Here is a 20,586-nt window from a genome sequence, read left to right on the forward strand (position 1 = left end):
ACGGTTGTCACTAGTTACCACAGCCACAAAGTCAGAAACCCAATTTCTACAAGTTATCCTTTTAAACTATGATTTAAACCTAACCCTGATATGAACCCTCCCCTTAACCACATTTATAACCTCATGCATAACTCCATCCTTGAATGCATTTTTAAGATGTAACCCATTTTGACTTTGTGGCTGTGGTAACATCCATCCATTTGGTCCCTCACAGACCTCCTTTGCGTTGCGGCGCTATGGAGAGATCCGAGGCAACTCAAACTGCAGTAGCTTTCTAAGCTGTTGCGCATGTTTATTTCGGCTAGTAGCCATGGCTCGGTTCGCTACCCTGCTTCTTTTACCGGTTTTCATTGAATCGGTATTATCAATTTCATTCTTTTTACCGGTAAATTCAAGGAAATGTTTACGGGAAGAGATCCACAAAGACGTGCTGGTCACGGGGGAGTATGAAATCAGCGACCAGTCCAACACAAAGACCAACCTGAAGGTGAGTTTGATGCTGTTGGTAATACGGTACTGACGGATAAGCTAAACTAACTAGCTACTAATTGTTATTAACATTGAAAGGCCCAAACGCAGTTTGTTCATTTCATTGTTTGATGAGATGTGACTCTAAAACAATACGTGGAAATGCAACCGTGTTCATATAAATTGCTATTCATAACAGCTGGCTAGCTCTTGTTGACAGCTGCTGTTATCTTGCTAACTAATGTTAGCCTGGTAGCTAAACGTTAGCCTGGTAGCTAAACGTTAGCCTGGTAGCTAAACGTTAGCCTGGTAGCTAAACGTTAGCCTGGTAGCTAAACGTTAGCCTGGTAGCTAAACGTTAGCCTGGTAGCCAAACGTTAGCCTGGTAGCTAAACGTTAGCCTGGTAGCTAAACGTTAGCCTGGTAGCTAAACGTTAGCCTGGTTGGGCCTGTGACAGTTCCTTCCTGGTTCTTGCGCTTTTAAATGGTTTTAATTGAAATAGCAGAATTGTACTTTTTTTTTTTTTAGCAAACGAAGTGTGTATAATGTTAAATACGTAAAAGGTAATTCAACTGAATTATTTTATTTAAATGTTTAGTACCAGTTGAGATGGTGAAAACTAATTTCAGGATGTTACACGTCAGTCTTAACTCCCCTCATCCACTCTGTGAAACGTGTAGCTACTAAGTTAGCTAGCGATGTTAGCATGCAGTATAATCTTGCTCATGAGGGTGATGTCAACAAAGTGGATGCAGGGTTAGAATAAGACTTTGACAAACTCATACAAATCATAATCATACAAGTCTATAATTTGCCTACTACGTGGGCAAAGTTAGTTGATGTTGTGTGAGAGTTTACATTCACACGCCATTGGGTATAAACATTGCCTGTTGCCAACACTCATGCACCAGCTGTCAATACACGTGTTGTATTTTCTGCTCTTTATGTTGTTGTACTATATCACGTGTGTTTAACGTTAGATCACAGACTCGTCGGGACACATCCTATACTCAAAGGAAGGTGCAACGAAAGGGAAGTTTGCCTTCACAACAGAGGATTATGACATGTTTGAAGTGTGCTTTGAGAGCAAATCGCCCATGGGTAAGTCAAAGTGCATAGTATTTATTTTGTGGTGCTTAAAGTGATGGTAATCTTTAACCTAGATGTTTGCAAGGAGCAGGCATTGTTCAATGCAATTGTTCGCCTAACTGCTTTCCTCCACAAGTAGTCATTTGTTGACAGATTTGCCTGAGTACCCATCTCTTTAACCTAGATGTTTGCAAGGAGCAGGCATTGTTCAATGCAATTGTTCGCCTAACTGCTTTCCTCCACAAGTAGTCATTTGTTGACAGATTTGCCTGAGTACCCATCTGCTCTGGATTTCAGGCTATAGCTGGCCAAAACATGCACAATTTGGGTCAGGGTTCTGAGAACACTACTCTGTTTAAACACTTAATGGAGGCCAGTCAGTCAGCAACCAATAAGTGAATGAAGCAGCAGGTGATAAGTTAGGACGGGATAGGTTTATAGCTGGGTCACATTCAGTACCCAAACTCTGTTAAACGTTTCAGATAGAAATGGGAACATTGTTTGCGCTACGTAGCATATTTCTATCTGAATGAAACAAAACATTGTGTCCTGCCAAACACGGTCCATGTGACTGGAAGAAGTCCTTCCAACTTGTTTTATTGCTGTTATTGAATGAGCTGAATAAAGCCACCCATGCCTTGTAAATGTAGTAAATAATGTGTTTGTTCTGTCACCCAGGAACTGGGAGGATCCCCGACCAGCTGCTTAATCTGGACATGAAGCACGGAGTGGAGGCCAAGAACTATGAAGAGGTGAGTCGCTGGTACCGCTGCTGGTACCGCTGCTGGTACCGCTGCTGGTACCGCTGCTGGTACCTCTTCAAAGTGAAACTGAAATGCACGTACACTCTTGCACCATTAAGGGATTGCTTATTTGCTTTGCAGGCCCAGTGTCTAGGAAATGTTACATGATAGTCGAAATTGTTTAAAGAAGCCCCTCTGCACACTGGGCTGGAATAGTATGACTTGTTAATTTGGTGCCAACATTTTGGTAGGGACTTAGGAAGCATTTCATCAGATTTTGAGGGACAAAATGTTTATTGTAATGTGCCACCGCAAAACAAAAAGTCTAAAATGATTTTGGCGATGGCAGACAGTTTTCAGTAACCAGGTTTCCTTTCAGTTTTTATATTTTTAATGCGAGTTAAGTGCGTCAGATAAAAATGTCCTGACAGGCCTGAACATTCCAAATGTCGACAAAACAATATATACTCTAGACAAGGTGGGATTTATTTTTTGTGTCTGTAAAATAAATTCTGAATGAAATGGCGGTGAAAACATTTTATGCGCAAATATTGATATAATAACGAATATTGAAGTAAACTTGGAGTTACGCGATGGCGTGGTGTGTGGTCCTCCCACTACGACTCGGGGAAAGGCATGCAGTTTAGTAGACTACGGATTAAATAAATGATGATGAATTTCACAAGTTGGTGAAAGTGCACGGTGATGATCGAGGGTCTTATTCTGGTGATAATCGATGGTTGGCCGGCCGTTTTGACAAATAAAAATGATCTAGATCTTTTGTCCATAATGATCTCATGTACTGTAGGTAGTTTACCCTCACTGTATCAGCGAATCTGTTGGCTGGAGCAGACATGCCAAGACCAGAGTGGGCACATTCGCTATATAACGCAGTAGAGTTAAACTAGATGGAAACCCATTTAACTTGTTTAAAAAAAAATAATAATTAAAGTAAAAAAAAAAAAAAAAGTTTATTATTATTATATGCACTACGTCATCAAGCACAGCTTTTTATCTGCAACAAGTCAGTTTAATGGAAACAACATGGTTGGAAAATGCTCATATTGTTTTTAATGTAGATTTTTAGAATATTCGCGTGAATAATCTGTCGTCCATTTGGATGTAAACCTAGCTAATGTAAAGTAAACAGATATAAAGTATGTCAATGGAGATATACAATATATTTTATAAGATCATCTTCAGTGAGAACTAACAACCACCAAAATAAAAACTAGACAATCTAAAAAAATGAAGAGAAAAAAAGTTTGTCATGTGACTCCCATTGATATAAATATATATACACACTTTTGCAATTATGACAATTGCAACAATACTGATTGAACACTTTTATTTTAACTTAATATACTACATATTATGGGCTTTGGATGGGTGTTCTTAAGGTGATTCCACAGGTTGGTGGTATGTTTTGATTTAGTTGTTGCTGACCTGACGCTTACATCTTTATCACAAATAAGACACCTAGCTTTCCCTGGTGCCAATTCCATGTAATAGTCCCACACTGGTGCTCTGCTTTTCTCTGCCATCTGTAAAACAAACACACACACACACACACACACACACACAGCTCTGAAGTGACAATGATACTGAAGAGTCTGCTTAGGAGACAAATACTCGCAACTGTTTGAATAAAAATAGAGTTTAAGTTTAAGTTGCCTGTGATGAATGTTGAAAACAAAAACTGTCATTTCTATATGCAGGAAATCCTATTTTAATAATGGACATGGTAAGAATTGACTACCAAAGTGCGAGTCATAATTCCCATGACACCTTCTAGCAAAATCTGAAAAGTGGTTCCTTCATTCATTTATTCCATAGGATATTTTTTAGATTCACTTAAAATAAGGTCTGTGTTTCGTGTAGGCTTACACCACCTTGCCAATTTTATAACTGTGTAAATATCCATAGGACAAGGTAACTCTGATCAATATTGGCTAAATATAAGCGAATATCATGTTTTTTGTAGAGTGGATTTATGAAAATATTTTGACAAACGTTACCTTATCCTAGTGAGATTTACACGGGTATCAAAACGCAGAGGCGGTGGTTTAAGCACGAAACACAGACCTTATTGGAAGTAGATCAAGACATTCTGTATGGAAGACATGAACAAATCTGTCGTTCTACCTCATTGAAAATAAGAATGTGTTCTTAACTGACTTGCCTAGTTAAATAAAGGTGTAAGAAAAAAAAGGCAAATCAGCGCCCAAAAATACCGATTTCCGATTGTTATGAAAACTTGAAATCGGCCCTAATTAATCGGCCATTCCGATTAATCGGTCAACCTCTAGTACAAACATGACTGGAGTCACATTACCATGGTAACCTTAAAGGGCCAGGTGAATTTTTTTAGGGGGGGTTAAAAGACCCAGGACACAAAAGATGAAATTAAACAATATACCACATTACTTCTTACTAGTAATACATTTATTGTTTTAGGATCATTACAAAGCAGGTTAGGTTAGTATTGTGGAGTAACTACAATGTTGTTGATCCATCCTTAGTTTTCTATCACAGCCATTAAACTCTGTAACTGTTTTAAAGTCACCATTAGCCTCATTGTGAAATCCCTGAGCGGTTTCCTTCCTCTCCGGCAACTGAGTTAGGAAGGACGCCTGTATCTTTAGTGACTGGGTGTATTGATACACCATCCAAAGTGTAATTAATAACTTCACCATGCTCAAAGGGATATTCAATGTCTGCCATCTTTTTACCCATCTACCAATAGGAGCCCTTCTTTACAAGGCATTGGAAACCTCCCTGGGCTTTGCGATTGAATCTGTGTTTGAAAAAAACAACCCAAAAACATTATACTTTGACGTTAAGGGGTATGGTGTATAGGCCAGTGACACAATTCATTTTAAATTCAGGCTGTAACAAAACAAAATGTTGAGTAAACACTGCATACACTGTTCTGCTGACTTGCATTGTGAATTGATAATCCACTCTACCCACACCCCACACATACTGATTGAGCCCGAAGCTCATGCGTGGGTTGGAGGACTAGGCCAGTGTCTGTGTTAATGTGGGCATGCCTATGTGGGTGAACACTGTACAGTACATGCGTACTTGGCTACGTAACGTCAACGTGTGGAGTTAGAGTAGAGCCTTGTTGGCAAGGAAACCAGGAAGTGCAAGTTGGCTAGAATCCCTGTCTTGTCTGTAACCAACGCAATGGCCTGCTACTGTGACGTCTGTCTGGTCACCTGGTCTGTCTGGTCAGCTTGATTTCACTTGTTCTCTATTGTTCTTATGCCTCGATTAGACTGACAACGTCATTGCGTTTTGGTAAACCAGAAGTACATAATTTCCAATGGTACAAAGTTATTTATTTGATTTAATTGGTTGAGAAATGTGATTTTCCTGTTTTTCTGACACCCTCCATTCGTGTATATATATTTGAAACTGCCCAATCCCCTAGCCAAAATACAGATTTATTTCAATATTGTCCTGATCCAATTTCTTTATAAACTCAGCAACAACAAAAAAACGTCCCTTTTTCAGGACCCTGTCTTTCAAAGATAATTCATAAAAATCCAAATAACTTCACAGATCTTAATTGTAAAGGGTTTAATACTGTTCCCCATGCTTGTTCAAAGAACCATAAACAATTAAAGAACATGCACCTGTGGAACGGTCGATAGGACACTAACAACTTACAAACGGTAGGCAATTAAGGTCACAGTAATGAAAACATAGGACACTAAAGAGGCCTTTCTACTGACTCTGAAAAACACAGTTGCTGAGTTTATATGTTTTAGCTGTAGCTTGTGGGAAGAGAAATTCTGTAAAACTAGAGAGAGGAGGGGTAAAGCGTTCTGCAGACCAGACCAGATTACATTGTGTTCCTGTTCATGTTGAACTACTGGGAACACTGGCACTGCAACTGCACAGCTCGAGAGTGACACCTACTGGACAAACTGGGACACAGTCCAACACAGTCCAAGCTTCCATCTAGAATTTCCTGATTTATAAATGTTCATCCCTTTCCTGCTGCACTGTCCAAAGGAAATCCAATCCAATAAACCAATAAACACCTACCGGCAAGGGATGAATTGTGGCGTTGTGTTGTTTTTGTTGTTGATTGGAGGCTCTCTCGTCCACTCAGATCGCCAAAGTGGAGAAGCTGAAGCCCCTGGAGGTGGAGCTAAGGCGACTGGAGGACCTATCCGAGTCCATCGTCAATGACTTTGCCTACATGAAGAGGAGGGAGGAGGAGATGAGGGATACCAACGGTAAGAAGAGCACAGTATTGCTAGTAGTAGTCCCATTTACTAGTCTGACATGGACTTGTGTTGTGTGTGATTGTGAACTTCTCGGTCCGTCCATTTTGAGAAATCTTCTCTTGACCATCAATACATATTTTTATGCAGAATTTCAAGTTATACATGTGATTATTCTAATGCATAGTCGTATGTATGTATGTATGTATGTATGTATGTATGTATGTATTTATTTCTAACTCTGTTCTCCTTCCAGAGTCCACCAACACACGCGTCCTGTACTTCAGCATCTTCTCTATGTGCTGTCTGATTGGCTTGGCCACCTGGCAGGTCTTCTACCTGCGACGCTTCTTCAAGGCAAAGAAGCTGATTGAGTAGAGAGGCATCACCACTACACCCAGGGGGAGCAGCCAATGCTACCCGATCAACCTTCACCCTCCTCGGACTATGGCTTTGTCCAAAATGACACCCTGTATAGTGAACTACTTTTGACCAGAGCCCCGTAGGCTGAAGTTTTTGCCCGAAAGCCCGTAGACTCTAGTTAAAAGTTGTGCATTATACAGGGAATAACCAGGGCACCGTTTCGAACCTATCCAATCATGACAAAACAAAGGATTGTGCAGAACAGCTCTACTAGTTTTGGTAGTGTGAGTCTGCACCAAGGGGTAGCCTATTCTCTGAAAACTATATACACCTGTGGCTCATTCAGCAGAGTGAAATTATTCAATTTTTAAAAGTACCGGTAGAAATGTAGAATTATACACAGATTTATCATCAGAGAGCGAGAATGTTCCATGTGTTGTTTCTAATTTACATCTCTCAGATTGTCATTTAATGTGTACAGTTTGATTTGGAGTGATGTTTATTTTGTTGTGATGAATGGTTGCCCCCTTGAGAGAATGTCTATGGCCCCCCTTTATATCGTTGTAAAAAGTCTTGGCCATGCCAAGCGAGCTAAAGGCTATAGTGTGCTGGGCGTCGCCAAAACGGCACCCTATTCCCTATATTGTGCACTACTTTAGACCGGGTCCCATAGGGCTCTGGTCAAAGCATTGCAATAGGGTGCCATTTGAGGTGTACATTGTTATATCGTTGCCCTTTTTAAGTGAAGCCTTTATTGAACAGCAGGTGGAATGAGGTCTAACTCAAAAGAGAAAAACTATGGCAACCACTGAACTTCTTCTGTGCTTTGTCGGTTAATTCATTTGAATACTGTGTTTGGTAACTAAATTTGACAGCTTCCTTTTAGTTTGTTTTAATTTTGTAAATGCTATCGCAGGGCAGGTATTTTTGTTGGAGAGGGTTTCATAAGTTATCAGGGAATGAATGGTTGGTTGTCTTAAATGGCACCCTATTCCATATAAAGTGCATTGGGCCCTGGTCAAAAGTAGTGCACTATTTAGGGAATAGGCTGTAATTTTGGATGCGGTAAATATAATTTTGAAAACTAGGTCATTTCTAGAAGAACACTTTGTTGCTAGTTCTTAAGTTTTTATTTTATTTTAAGATGTACAAAAGATAACAGCCACGCATCTACATTGCCATCTGAATGTGTTTTTAAGTCGAGTAGTAGTTCCCTGTATGAATTGCTCTTCCTCTTTTGAGAACCCTTGAATCTGGCTATTAGAACCTGACTCACAAATGCATGTCAAACCTTTAGTTACTTTAAAAAAGGGAAGACATGTATACTATCATCAACATCAGGATAGTAGGATTGTAGTGCCATTTTACGTGCTTTGCATCGGTGGTAGTTTTGTAGTAACATGGAAAATATCCCAACTCTTCCTTGGATGTGTTCCATTTGAGCAGGCTAGTGTATTGTGTTTTTTTGTTTTGCAATTTCAGGGGAAATTATTTGCTTCTTTAGCCTGGTCCCAGATCTGTGTTTTTGCCAATGGGAGTTGACAAAGCAAGACAACACAAACAGATCTGGGACCAGGCTATTGCTCATTGATTTTTGGGGATCGATTTAAACAACACTTAACATCCAAGATCCTAGCCTGAGTGTCACACTCTTTGTGTTATCATGGCAACTCCTTGTCAGGTTTGGTGTGACAAGGACGGCAATTGAGGTCGTAAGAGTACACACCGATCTGCTACCAGGCTTTCAAGATCCATCCAACATTCTTTCGGGGAGATAATTATGGGGTCTGGTTTACATGAGGGTTTGGAGTTGGTTAAAATATATTCCAACTATTTTTTTTGTCACTCATTAAGCTACTGCATTAACCAATTATGTGGGGTACATCCATTTTTAAAAACAGTGAACATTTGCTATGTTTTCAGTCAATGATTTCTATGTTGATTCAGATCAATTTGGAAAAGGTTTGTGTTAGGCTTGTATTCAATAAAATATTGGATGGATTTACAAAAAAAATGTTGCTTGAGATTTTGTGATGGGATGACCAAAGGACATTCACGCAGCATTATCACAGAACAATGAGCCAAATATTTCACCAGATGTGTAAATGTGAAAAATCCAGTTGGCGGTTCCACTCACTACCAAATATGGTGATGAGAGGAAGCCAAGTGTCCGGCAGTGGGTTTTAGCCGACATTCTGCATGTTCTCGTCGATTTAAACATTTTTAATTCCATATAGCTTTCTGTTTCCAAAACTAAAATATGTATCAGTGGAGCGCATTTTGCAGACTTTACCAACGTTTCTACTAAGAGCGTTGTTTAGAAAGAGTGCATGGGTGAATTGAGTTACTGCACAAGCGCTTCACAGAGGAGGAGTTCCCTAAGGCACCACCAGGATCTCACTAGCTCCTTCTTGGTTCTAAACATCTTTGTCATTATGGCATCTTCAAGTGGATCATATATAAGATGAAGATGGAGCGATATAATATACATAATTTTATAAAGGTTACACGAGTACTGTCTACCTGTCACTGTCTACCTAATAATGTAAAATGATTATGAATAAATTATGAAATCTATGAAAATATTGCAAGATGTGCGTTTCTAATCATTTGGTCTAATCAGCATTGGACTAATATAATGACCCGGAAGCGCCTTCCTTCACGCACAATGTAGTTCCGGTTCAATTTCCCTCTTCAGTAAATGTGTGACAACATCAAATAGTTTTTTATACAGCATCTAGCAAGTGAACTTAAAAAAAACAATATGCCTGGGGCAGACAAGGAAACAGATCTTACGGAACGAATCGAGGCTTTTCTTGCCGATTTGAAGCGGGGAGGCAGTGGGACAGGACCCCTCCGAGGGTCGGGGGTAATGGCCAGAGAAACCACATATTTGCTTCGGAGAATAACAGCCCAAGCACGATGGAGCAGCGCAGGTATACGTTAACAGCTGCACTCTAGCTAGTTTATTCGATGGCTAGATTAATGGTTTTCTAGTTCTTAAGCAAGCTGTAAGTGTTTTTGTAAATTACATTTGTGACCAACGTTTTATCCGCTATAAGACACATTGTGATAGTAACTTTAGCCAGCTGTCAAAATATGAACAGCCACGAAAAGCTGATGTAATTTTGAAACTGGTCAATGGTGTTATGTCTGAACATAATAGCACAGATATTTCACCGGATTAAAAATGTGAAGCATCCGCTTGACGTTTCTACTCACTACCAAATATGGTGATGAGAGGAAGCCCAGTGGGAGAAGTTGGAGTGAAATGGATTTTGTCCGACATTCTGCTAATTTTCTCATCGTTAAACATTTTGAACTCTATACAGTTTTCTGTTTCCAAAACTAGAATCTGTATCAAACAAAATGGATTGCGTTTTTTTTAGACTTTAACCTTTGCCAAGTTTAAAAACATGCCATTGTTTAGGAGAGCAAGGGTGAATAAAGTTAATGAACACGCGCACTTCATATAGTAGGCGTTACCTAACGGAAATATGCAAATAAATGCTAGAACGCGCCAATAGGAGCTCACTATCTCCTTGCCTGTTCTGACCACTATGATTTAATTTGCTCCCATTGGAAACGACAGGCTGTGGTCTATCTTGGGTTATTTTTAAAAGTCTTTGATAATAGAGCGCGCCAATTTGTAGTCCTAAAACCCGTAAAACCCGGAAATAAGTTCTCTCTGGCTCGTCCATATGGGGAATAAATAATACATACCGAAAATAAGGTCTGAGGTTAACACAGGCTTAGGAGATCTTATACAGATCTTATTGTTCTATGCGATAATACCAGTCAGTTAACATGACCTTTATGAATTATGAAGGCTTTAAGTGCTTTGTGTTTTTTATTTTATTTATCATTACATACATTCTTCAAAATTCACAAAAAGTGAAGTTAGCTAATAAAGATTCTCGTATAACAAAACATATAAGATATCCTAAGCCTGTGTTTTATCACAGACTTAATTTTCAGCGTTTTATCCGAAACCCCTTAAAAACCGTGAATAACATTCCCCGTAGGTGGAGTTGGTTCCTACAAAAAAACGCCAATACTATTTCTCTATTCACTTACCTGGAATGACGTGTGACAATGAAATCCTCTTGTATGTCATAACAGGTGACCTGATGGAGATCATTCGCAATGAGGGAAGGAGAATGACGGCCGCCCAACCGTCCGAGACCACCGTGGGCAACATGGTACGGCGCGTGCTCAAGATCATCAGGGAGGAGTATGCCAGGTGAGTTTATCATCAGGGAGGAGGAGTATGCCAGGTGAGTTTATCATCAGGGAGGAGGAGTATGCCAGGTGAGTTTATCATCAGGGAGGAGTATGCCAGGTGGGTTTATCATCAGGGAGGAGGAGTATGCCAGGTGAGTTTATCATCAGGGAGGAGGAGTATGCCAGGTGGGTTTATCATCAGGGAGGAGGAGTATGCCAGGTAAGTTTATCATCAGGGAGGAGGAGTATGCCAGGTGAGTTTATCATCAGGGAGGAGGAGTATGCCAGGTGAGTTTATCATCAGGGAGGAGGAGTATGCCAGGTGGGTTTATCATCAGGGAGGAGGAGTATGCCAGGTGAGTTTATCATCAGGGAGGAGGAGTATGCCAGGTGAGTTTATCATCAGGGAGGAGGAGTATGCCAGGTGGGTTTATCATCAGGGAGGAGGAGTATGCCAGGTGAGTTTATCATCAGGGAGGAGGAGGAGTATGCCAGGTGAGTTTATCATCAGGGAGGAGGAGTATGCCAGGTGGGTTTATCATCAGGGAGGAGTCTGCCAGGTGGGTTTATCATCAGGGAGGAGGAGTATGCCAGGTGAGTTTATCATCAGGGAGGAGGAGTATGCCAGGTGAGTTTATCATCAGGGAGGAGGAGGAGTATGCCAGGTGAGTTTATCATCAGGGAGGAGGAGTATGCCAGGTGAGTTTATCATCAGGGAGGAGGAGTATGCCAGGTGGGTTTATCATCAGGGAGGAGGAGTATGCCAGGTGGGTTTATCATCAGGGAGGAGGAGTATGCCAGGTGAGTTTATCATCAGGGAGGAGGAGTATGCCAGGTGAGTTTATCATCAGGGAGGAGTATGCCAGGTGAGTTTATCATCAGGGAGGAGGAGTATGCCAGGTGAGTTTATCATCAGGGAGGAGGAGGAGTATGCCAGGTGAGTTTATCATCAGGGAGGAGTATGCCAGGTGAGTTTATCATCAGGGAGGAGGAGGAGTATGCCAGGTGAGTTTATCATCAGGGAGGAGGAGTATGCCAGGTGAGTTTATCATCAGGGAGGAGGAGTATGCCAGGTGAGTTTATCATCAGGGAGGAGGAGTATGCCAGGTGGGTTTATCACCAGGGAGGAGGAGGAGTATGCCAGGTGAGTTTATCATCAGGGAGGAGGAGTATGCCAGGTGGGTTTATCACCAGGGAGGAGGAGTATGCCAGGTGAGTTTATCATCAGGGAGGAGGAGTATGCCAGGTGGGTTTATCATCAGGGAGGAGGAGTATGCCAGGTGAGTTTATCATCAGGGAGGAGTCTGCCAGGTGGGTTTATCATCAGGGAGGAGGAGTATGCCAGGTGAGTTTATCATCAGGGAGGAGGAGTATGCCAGGTGGGTTTATCACCAGGGAGGAGGAGTATGCCAGGTGAGTTTATCATCAGGGAGGAGGAGTATGCCAGGTGAGTTTATCATCAGGGAGGAGGAGTATGCCAGGTGGGTTTATCACCAGGGAGGAGGAGTATGCCAGGTGAGTTTATCATCAGGGAGGAGTATGCCAGGTGAGTTTATCATCAGGGAGGAGTCTGCCAGGTGGGTTTATCATCAGGGAGGAGGAGTATGCCAGGTGAGTTTATCATCAGGGAGGAGGAGTATGCCAGGTGAGTTTATCATCAGGGAGGAGGAGGAGTATGCCAGGTGAGTTTATCATCAGGGAGGAGGAGTATGCCAGGTGAGTTTATCATCAGTGAGGAGTATGCCAGGTGAGTTTATCATCAGGGAGGAGGAGTATGCCAGGTGGGTTTATCATCAGGGAGGAGGAGTATGCCAGGTGGGTTTATCATCAGGGAGGAGGAGTATGCCAGGTGAGTTTATCATCAGGGAGGAGGAGTATGCCAGGTGAGTTTATCATCAGGGAGGAGTATGCCAGGTGAGTTTATCATCAGGGAGGAGGAGTATGCCAGGTGAGTTTATCATCAGGGAGGAGGAGGAGTATGCCAGGTGAGTTTATCATCAGGGAGGAGGAGTATGCCAGGTGGGTTTATCATCAGGGAGGAGGAGGAGTATGCCAGGTGAGTTTATCATCAGGGAGGAGGAGGAGTATGCCAGGTGAGTTTATCATCAGGGAGGAGGAGGAGTATGCCAGGTGAGTTTATCATCAGGGAGGAGGAGGAGTATGCCAGGTGAGTTTATCATCAGGGAGGAGGAGGAGTATGCCAGGTGAGTTTATCATCAGGGAGGAGGAGTATGCCAGGTGAGTTTATCATCAGGGAGGAGTATGCCAGGTGGGTTTATCATCAGGGAGGAGGAGGAGTATGCCAGGTGAGTTTATCATCAGGGAGGAGGAGGAGTATGCCAGGTGGGTTTATCATCAGGGAGGAGGAGTATGCCAGGTGAGTTTATCATCAGGGAGGAGGAGGAGTATGCCAGGTGAGTTTATCATCAGGGAGGAGGAGGAGTATGCCAGGTGAGTTTATCATCAGGGAGGAGGAGTATGCCAGGTGAGTTTATCATCAGGGAGGAGGAGGAGTATGCCAGGTGAGTTTATCATCAGGGAGGAGGAGTATGCCAGGTGAGTTTATCATCAAGGAGGAGGAGTATGCCAGGTGAGTTTATCATCAGGGAGGAGGAGTATGCCAGGTGAGTTTATCACCAGGGAGGAGGAGTATGCCAGGTGAGTTTATCACCAGGGAGGAGGAGTATGCCAGGTGAGTTTATCATCAGGGAGGAGGAGTATGCCAGGTGAGTTTATCATCAGGGAGGAGGAGTATGCCAGGTGAGTTTATCATCAGGGAGGAGGAGTATGCCAGGTGAGTTTATCATCAGGGAGGAGTATGCCAGGTGAGTTTATCATCAGGGAGGAGGAGTATGCCAGGTGAGTTTATCATCAGGGAGGAGGAGTATGCCAGGTGAGTTTATCATCAGGGAGGAGGAGTATGCCAGGTGAGTTTATCATCAGGGAGGAGGAGGAGTATGCCAGGTGAGTTTATCATCAGGGAGGAGGAGGAGTATGCCAGGTGAGTTTATCATCAGGGAGGAGGAGTATGCCAGGTGAGTTTATCATCAGGGAGGAGGAGGAGTATGCCAGGTGAGTTTATCATCAGGGAGGAGGAGGAGTATGCCAGGTGAGTTTATCATCAGGGAGGAGGAGGAGTATGCCAGGTGAGTTTATCATCAGGGAGGAGGAGGAGTATGCCAGGTGAGTTTATCATCAGGGAGGAGGAGGAGTATGCCAGGTGAGTTTATCATCAGGGAGGAGGAGTATGCCAGGTGAGTTTATCATCAGGGAGGAGGAGTATGCCAGGTGAGTTTATCACCAGGGAGGAGGAGGAGTATGCCAGGTGAGTTTATCATCAGGGAGGAGTATGCCAGGTGAGTTTATCATCAGGGAGGAGGAGTATGCCAGGTGAGTTTATCATCAGGGAGGAGGAGTATGCCAGGTGAGTTTATCATCAGGGAGGAGGAGTATGTCAGGTGAGTTTATCATCAGGGAGGAGGAGTATGCCAGGTGAGTTTATCATCAGGGAGGAGGAGTAGGCCAGGTGAGTTTATCATCAGGGAGGAGGAGTATGCCAGGTGAGTTTATCACCAGGGAGGAGGAGGAGTATGCCAGGTGAGTTTATCATCAGGGAGGAGTATGCCAGGTGAGTTTATCATCAGGGAGGAGGAGTATGCCAGGTGAGTTTATCATCAGGGAGGAGGAGTATGCCAGGTGAGTTTATCATCAGGGAGGAGTATGCCAGGTGGGTTTATCACCAGGGAGGAGGAGTCTGCCAGGTGAGAGAGATGGGGGATTCTGGGGGATATTCCTTCAAAGAACAGGCTGACGGTTTGTAATCAACATTGCTCATCTGGTGTCTGATGCCCTTGTTATGGTTGTCCATCTCATAGTCTGGGTACCAATCTGTTTCGCTATCGTTCCACTCCTTACCAACCCTGTCATGCTAAACATCTTTTTGAGCATATGCCATGGAGTACAGCGAGTGGAACGTTAGCTAAACAGAATCTGGTTAATTATGTAATAGATGGACTTGTTGACTGATCTCTCAGTTGCCACTCTACTCATGTTAAAGCTACCATCTGTACAATGTCTTGTTGTTTCTATGGTCATTTCACTTGAAATATACCCAGCTTGTCACTCTCTTCTCATGTCAACTATTACATTTACATTTAAGTCATTTAGCAGACGCTCTTATCCAGAGCGACTTACAAATTGGTGAATTCACCTTCTGACATCCAGTGGAACAGCCACTTTACAATAGTGCATCTAAATCATTTAAGGGGGGGTGAGAAGGATTGCTTTATCCTATCCTAGGTATTCCTTGAAGAGGCGGGGTTTCAGGTGTCTCCGGAAGGTGGTGATTGACTCCGCTGTCCTGGCGTCGTGAGGGAGTTTGTTCCACCATTGGGGGGCCAGAGCAGCGAACAGTTTTGACTGGGCTGAGCGGGAACTGTACTTCCTCAGTGGTAGGGAGGCGAGCAGGCCAGAGGTGGATGAACGCAGTGCCCTTGTTTGGGTGTAGGGCCTGATCAGAGCCTGGAGGTACTGCGGTGCCGTTCCCCTCACAGCTCCGTAGGCAAGCACCATGGTCTTGTAGCGGATGCGAGCTTCAACTGGAAGCCAGTGGAGAGAGCGGAGGAGCGGGGTGACGTGAGAGAAGTTGGGAAGGTTGAACACCAGACTGTTATTGTGTGTTTGTTTCCTCAGGTCCCGTGGTAGCAGTGAGGAGACCGAGCAGCAGGAGTCCCTCCACAAGCTGCTGACGGCGGGGGGGCTGAGTGAGGAAAACTTCAGACAGCACTTTGTTCATCTCAAAGCCAACGTCATAGAGGCCATCAATGAACTCCTCACAGAACTGGGTAAGATTCTCACTGATGGCACACACATATTAACACCAACTGTTATCAAATACTCTCCGGCAGCTGTTAAGCTTTTTCATTTATTTAATTTCACCTTTTATTTAACCAGGTAGGCTGGTTGAGAACAAGTTCTCATTTACAACTGCAACCTCTGGCCAAGATAGAGCAAAGCAGTGTGACACAAACAACAACATAGAGTTACACATGGAATAAACAAAACATACAGTCAATAATACAGTAGAAAAAGTCTCTATATACAGTGTGTGCAAATGAGGTAAGATTAGGGAGGCAATAAATAGGCCATAGTGGAGAAATAATTACAATTCAGCAAATTAACACTGGAGTGGTAGATGTGTAGAAGATGAATGTGCAAGTAGAGATACTGGGGTGCAAAGGAGCATAACAGTATGGGGATGAGGTAGTTGGATGGGCTATTTACAGATGGGCTATGTACAGGTGCAATGATCTGTGAGCTGCTCTGACAGCAGATGCTTAAAGTTAGTGAGGGAGATATAATCATGTCGCTTAACTGAAGCATAAGGAGAATAACATCTCAGACTGTATCTCTGTATCTCTGTTTCATCTGGAGGACGTTAGTTGGCATTAGCTGAAGCCCCCTTTCAGCCCCCCCCCCCCCCGTTCTCTAGTGCTTTTAATCTGTGCACTGCTTATTCCTAAAGATCCTATGAGAATATTATCCTTGGTCAAGCAGCACTGAGCTTACTGTTATATTCTCCTTCTTGTCGTTTTCCTCTCTCCCAGAGGGCACCACAGACAACATCGCCATGCAGGCCCTGGAGCACATCCACTCCAACGAGGTCATCATGACTGTCGGCCGCTCACGCACCGTCGAGGCCTTCCTCAAAGACGCAGCGAGGAAACGCAAGTTCCACGTCATCGTGGCCGAGTGTGCCCCCTTCTGCCAGGTATCCGCCATCCTTTCATCGATCATCCCTCCCTCCCTCCCCCTTTCCATCATCTCTACCTCTATCCATCCAGCATCCCTCCCTCTATCATCCATCATCCCTCCCTCTATCCATCCATCATCCCTCCCTCTATCATCCATCATCCCTCCCTCTATCCATCCATCATCCCTGCCTCTATCCATTCATCATCCCTGCCTCCCTCTATCCATCCATCATCCCTCCCTCTATCCCTCCCTCTATCCATCCATCATCCCTGCCTCTATCCATTCATCATCCCTGCCTCCCTCTATCCATCCATCATCCCTCCCTCTATCCATCCATCATCCCTCCCTCTATCCATCCATCATCCCTCCCTCTATCCATCCATCATCCCTGCCTCTATCCATTCATCATCCCTGCCTCCCTCTATCCATCCATCATCCCTCCCTCTATCCATCCATCATCCCTCCCTCTATCCATCCAGCATCCCTCCCTCTATCCTTCCATCATCCATCCCTCCCTCTATCCCTCTATCATCCATCCCTCCCTCTATCATCCATCCCTCCCTCTATCATCCATCCCTCCCTCTATCCATCCATCATCTCTCCCTCCCTCCCTCTATCCATCCATCATCCCTCCCTCCCTCCCTCCCTCCCTCCCTCCCTCCCTCCCTCCCTCCCTCCCTCCCTCCCTCCCTCCCTCCCTCCCTCCCTCCCTCCCTCTATCCATCCATCATCCCTCCCTTCCTCTATCCAGCCATCATCCCTCCCTTCCTCTATCCATCCATCATCCCTCCCTTCCTTCTATCTATTTATATGTATATACAGTAGTGCTAAAGGAAGCAGGCATCTATTTAATTCATTTCTTCTCTCCATAATATTTCATGATATAATATGCTACAGTAATGACCTTTGTCCCTCTCCCAAGGGTCATGAAATGGCTACAGGTCTCTCCAAAGTGGGCATTGAGACCACTGTAATAGCAGATGCTGCCATATTTGCAGTGATGTCCCGAGTGAATAAGGTGAGTTTGACTGTTGTTGTTTTTGTTTTTACTGTGATGTTGCTTATTTTTTTTTTTTTAGAACGGTCTCTTTCTAAACGATTGATAGCTTGACTGCTGTTAATGGACCAGGTGTGGGGGTTTACAGGTCATCATCGGCACACAGACGGTTCTGGCCAATGGCGGGCTCCGGGCGGTCAACGGAACCCACTCTGTAGCTCTAGCAGCCAGGCACCACTCGACTCCGCTCATCATCTGTGCTCCCATGTTCAAGCTCTCTCCTCAGGTATTCACAACCATATTCTGGCCTTTTCCAGGGAAGTTTTCCCCTTAGCCACCGTGCTTCTACAGCTGCATTGCTTGCTGTTTGGGGGTTTTAGGCTGCGTTTCTGTTTCGGCACTTTGTGATACCAGCTGATGTAAGACGAGGCTTTATAAATTTGATTTGATAATCGGTCTGAACATGAACACCTTCTGGGTGGAGATGGATGTCAGAGAGCCATGTCTTCACCTGAAAGCTCCTTATCACTACAAAAAGCACTGAAACTGGAAACACTTATCTCCCTCACTAGCTTTAAGCACCAACTGTCAGAGCAGCTCACAGATTACTGCACCTGTACATAGCCCACCTATATTTTAGCCCAAACTACTACCTCTTTCCCTACTGTATTTAATTTTATTTATTTATTTTGCTCCTTTGCACCCCATTATTTCTCTCTACTTTGCACATTCTTCCATTGCAAATCTACCATTCCAGTGTTTTACTTGCTATGTTGTATTTACTTTGCCACCATGGCCTTTTTTTGCCTTTACCTCCCTTATCTCACCTCATTTGCTCAAATCGTATATAGACTTGTTTATACTGTATTATTGACTGTATGTTTGTTTTACTCCATGTGTAACTCTGTGTCGTTGTATGTGTCGAACTGCTTTGCTTTATCTTGGCCAGAGGTCGCAATTGTAAATGAGAACTTGTTCTCAACTGGCCTACCTGGTTAAATAAAGGTGAAATAAAATAAATAAAATCAAATCATTGAATGACAGAAATAGTTGTTTTCCTGTTCTCAGTTTCCCAATGAAGAGGACACTTTCCATAAGTTTGTCTCCCCACACGAGGTGCTTCCCTTCGCAGCAGGTAGTACTTTGATTGAGAATGTTTTATGTTTTATACTCTTGAGACTCTTTACCAAAGTGTCTGTAACACCAGAAGTAATCAACTGTGTGTCTGTAAAAGCTAGCAATGACTGATTAAAAAAAAAAAATGTCCTCATCTGTTTGTCTCTGTAGGAGAGATTCTGATCTCTATGTGTTTGTCTCTTTAGGAGAGATTCTGACCTCTATGTGTTTGTCTCTGTAGGAGAGATTCTGACCTCTATGTGTTTGTCTCTGTAGGAGAGATTCTGACCTCTATGTGTTTGTCTCTGTAGGAGAGATTCTGACCTCTATGTGTTTGTCTCTGTAGGAGATATTCTGATCTCTGTTTGTCTCTGTAGGAGAGATTCTGATCTCTATCTGTTTGTCTCTGTAGGAGAGATTCTGATCTCTATGTGTTTGTCTCTGTAGGAGAGATTCTGATCTCTGTTTGTCTCTGTAGGAGAGATTCTGATCTCTGTTTGTCTCTGTAGGAGAGATTCTGACCTCTATGTGTTTGTCTCTGTAGGAGAGATTCTGATCTCTATCTGTTTGTCTCTGTAGGAGAGATTCTGATCTCTATGTGTTTGTCTCTGTAGGAGAGATTCTGATCTCTGTTTGTCTCTGTAGGAGAGATTCTGATCTCTGTTTGTCTCTGTAGGAGAGATTCTGATCTCAGTTTGTCTCTGTAGGAGAGATTCTGATCTCTGTTTGTCTCTGTAGGAGAGATTCTGATCTCTGTTTGTCTCTGTAGGAGAGATTCTGATCTCTGTGTGTTTGTCTCTGTAGGAGAGATTCTATCCAAGGTGAACGTGCACTGCCCCGTGTTCGACTACGTTCCTCCTGAACTCATCACTCTGTTCATCTCGAACATCGGCGGCAACGCTCCCTCTTACATCTACCGGCTGATGAGTGAACTCTACCACCCCGAGGACCACAAACTGTAATCAGTGTACAGAAAATTATAATAAATAAAAAGGTTTATGCAATGGATTGCATTTGGTTTGTTTTCGTCTTTTTCAATGATTTGTAAAATGATTTGTATTTTATAATATGATTTGCTGCAAGTTTCAGAACGTTTTGTTTCATACTTCATTGTAATTTAATAGAATTTACAGAATGTTATTTCAAAGAAGAAAATAACTTCTTTACAATGACGTTGCTTACCAGTATGAAGCCAGAACAGCGCCCACTACTGGAACTCTCGATGAAGTATTCAGAAAGATAGTTGTAGTTACGCCGGAGCACCAGCAGGAGGTGTTTGTCACATCGTGGCTCAATCAGAGAAACGGGCTAAAGTGAAGCAAATGAATTGACATTATCGCTACAAGTTGTTCTCACTGGACACACACAATCAACGTTGTTTCCATTTACTTTCAATGGATATTATACATTGACGTCTGCTTTGTTTCTTCAAGATACAAGTGTACAAATGTGTCGTCAAAGCATATTTCTGTTTCATATGCAAACCAACAGATTCATAAATATGTTTGGACGAAAAAAAAAAAGCACAAAAAGACTGGGTCCCGCTGTATTGCTCAGGCTGCACTACAGCGTCTATTCACAGGCGCGATC

The 20,586-nt window shown here is 43.1% G+C and overlaps 2 protein-coding genes across 2 annotated transcripts; both read left to right on the forward strand.

Annotated features, from left to right (window-relative positions):
* The first annotated feature begins 232 nt into the window (after nucleotides 1-232).
* Nucleotides 233-8,919, forward strand: LOC135557979 (transmembrane emp24 domain-containing protein 10-like). Its single transcript, XM_064991729.1, has 5 exons — nucleotides 233-487; nucleotides 1,450-1,570; nucleotides 2,237-2,310; nucleotides 6,428-6,554; nucleotides 6,799-8,919. The coding sequence occupies exons 1-5, from the start codon at nucleotides 311-313 to the stop codon at nucleotides 6,918-6,920; spliced, it is 621 nt and encodes a 206-aa protein (XP_064847801.1). The 5' UTR covers nucleotides 233-310; the 3' UTR covers nucleotides 6,921-8,919.
* Nucleotides 8,920-9,571: 652 nt separating this feature from the next.
* LOC135557980 (translation initiation factor eIF2B subunit beta-like) lies at nucleotides 9,572-20,004 on the forward strand. The gene is made up of 8 exons (XM_064991730.1): nucleotides 9,572-9,841; nucleotides 11,028-11,148; nucleotides 15,822-15,973; nucleotides 16,736-16,899; nucleotides 17,806-17,901; nucleotides 18,029-18,166; nucleotides 18,949-19,015; nucleotides 19,801-20,004. Exons 1-8 carry the CDS (start codon nucleotides 9,670-9,672, stop codon nucleotides 19,956-19,958), a joined length of 1,068 nt encoding a protein of 355 aa, XP_064847802.1. The 5' UTR covers nucleotides 9,572-9,669; the 3' UTR covers nucleotides 19,959-20,004.
* The last annotated feature ends 582 nt before the right edge of the window (nucleotides 20,005-20,586 follow it).

This window comes from Oncorhynchus masou, chromosome 16, assembly GCF_036934945.1.
Source record: "Oncorhynchus masou masou isolate Uvic2021 chromosome 16, UVic_Omas_1.1, whole genome shotgun sequence".
Lineage (NCBI taxonomy): Eukaryota > Metazoa > Chordata > Actinopteri > Salmoniformes > Salmonidae > Oncorhynchus > Oncorhynchus masou.

Coding starts and splice junctions, on each gene's coding strand:
- LOC135557980 (XM_064991730.1), top strand. CDS start 9,670: ATGCCTGGGGCAGACAAGGAAACAGATCTTACGGAACGAATCGAGGCT. Junction 11,149..15,821: donor ATCAGGGAGGAGTATGCCAG/GTGAGTTTATCA, acceptor TTGTTTCCTCAG/GTCCCGTGGTAGCAGTGAGG. Junction 15,974..16,735: donor TGAACTCCTCACAGAACTGG/GTAAGATTCTCA, acceptor CCTCTCTCCCAG/AGGGCACCACAGACAACATC.
- LOC135557979 (XM_064991729.1), top strand. CDS start 311: ATGGCTCGGTTCGCTACCCTGCTTCTTTTACCGGTTTTCATTGAATCG. Junction 1,571..2,236: donor TGAGAGCAAATCGCCCATGG/GTAAGTCAAAGT, acceptor TCTGTCACCCAG/GAACTGGGAGGATCCCCGAC. Junction 2,311..6,427: donor AGGCCAAGAACTATGAAGAG/GTGAGTCGCTGG, acceptor TCGTCCACTCAG/ATCGCCAAAGTGGAGAAGCT.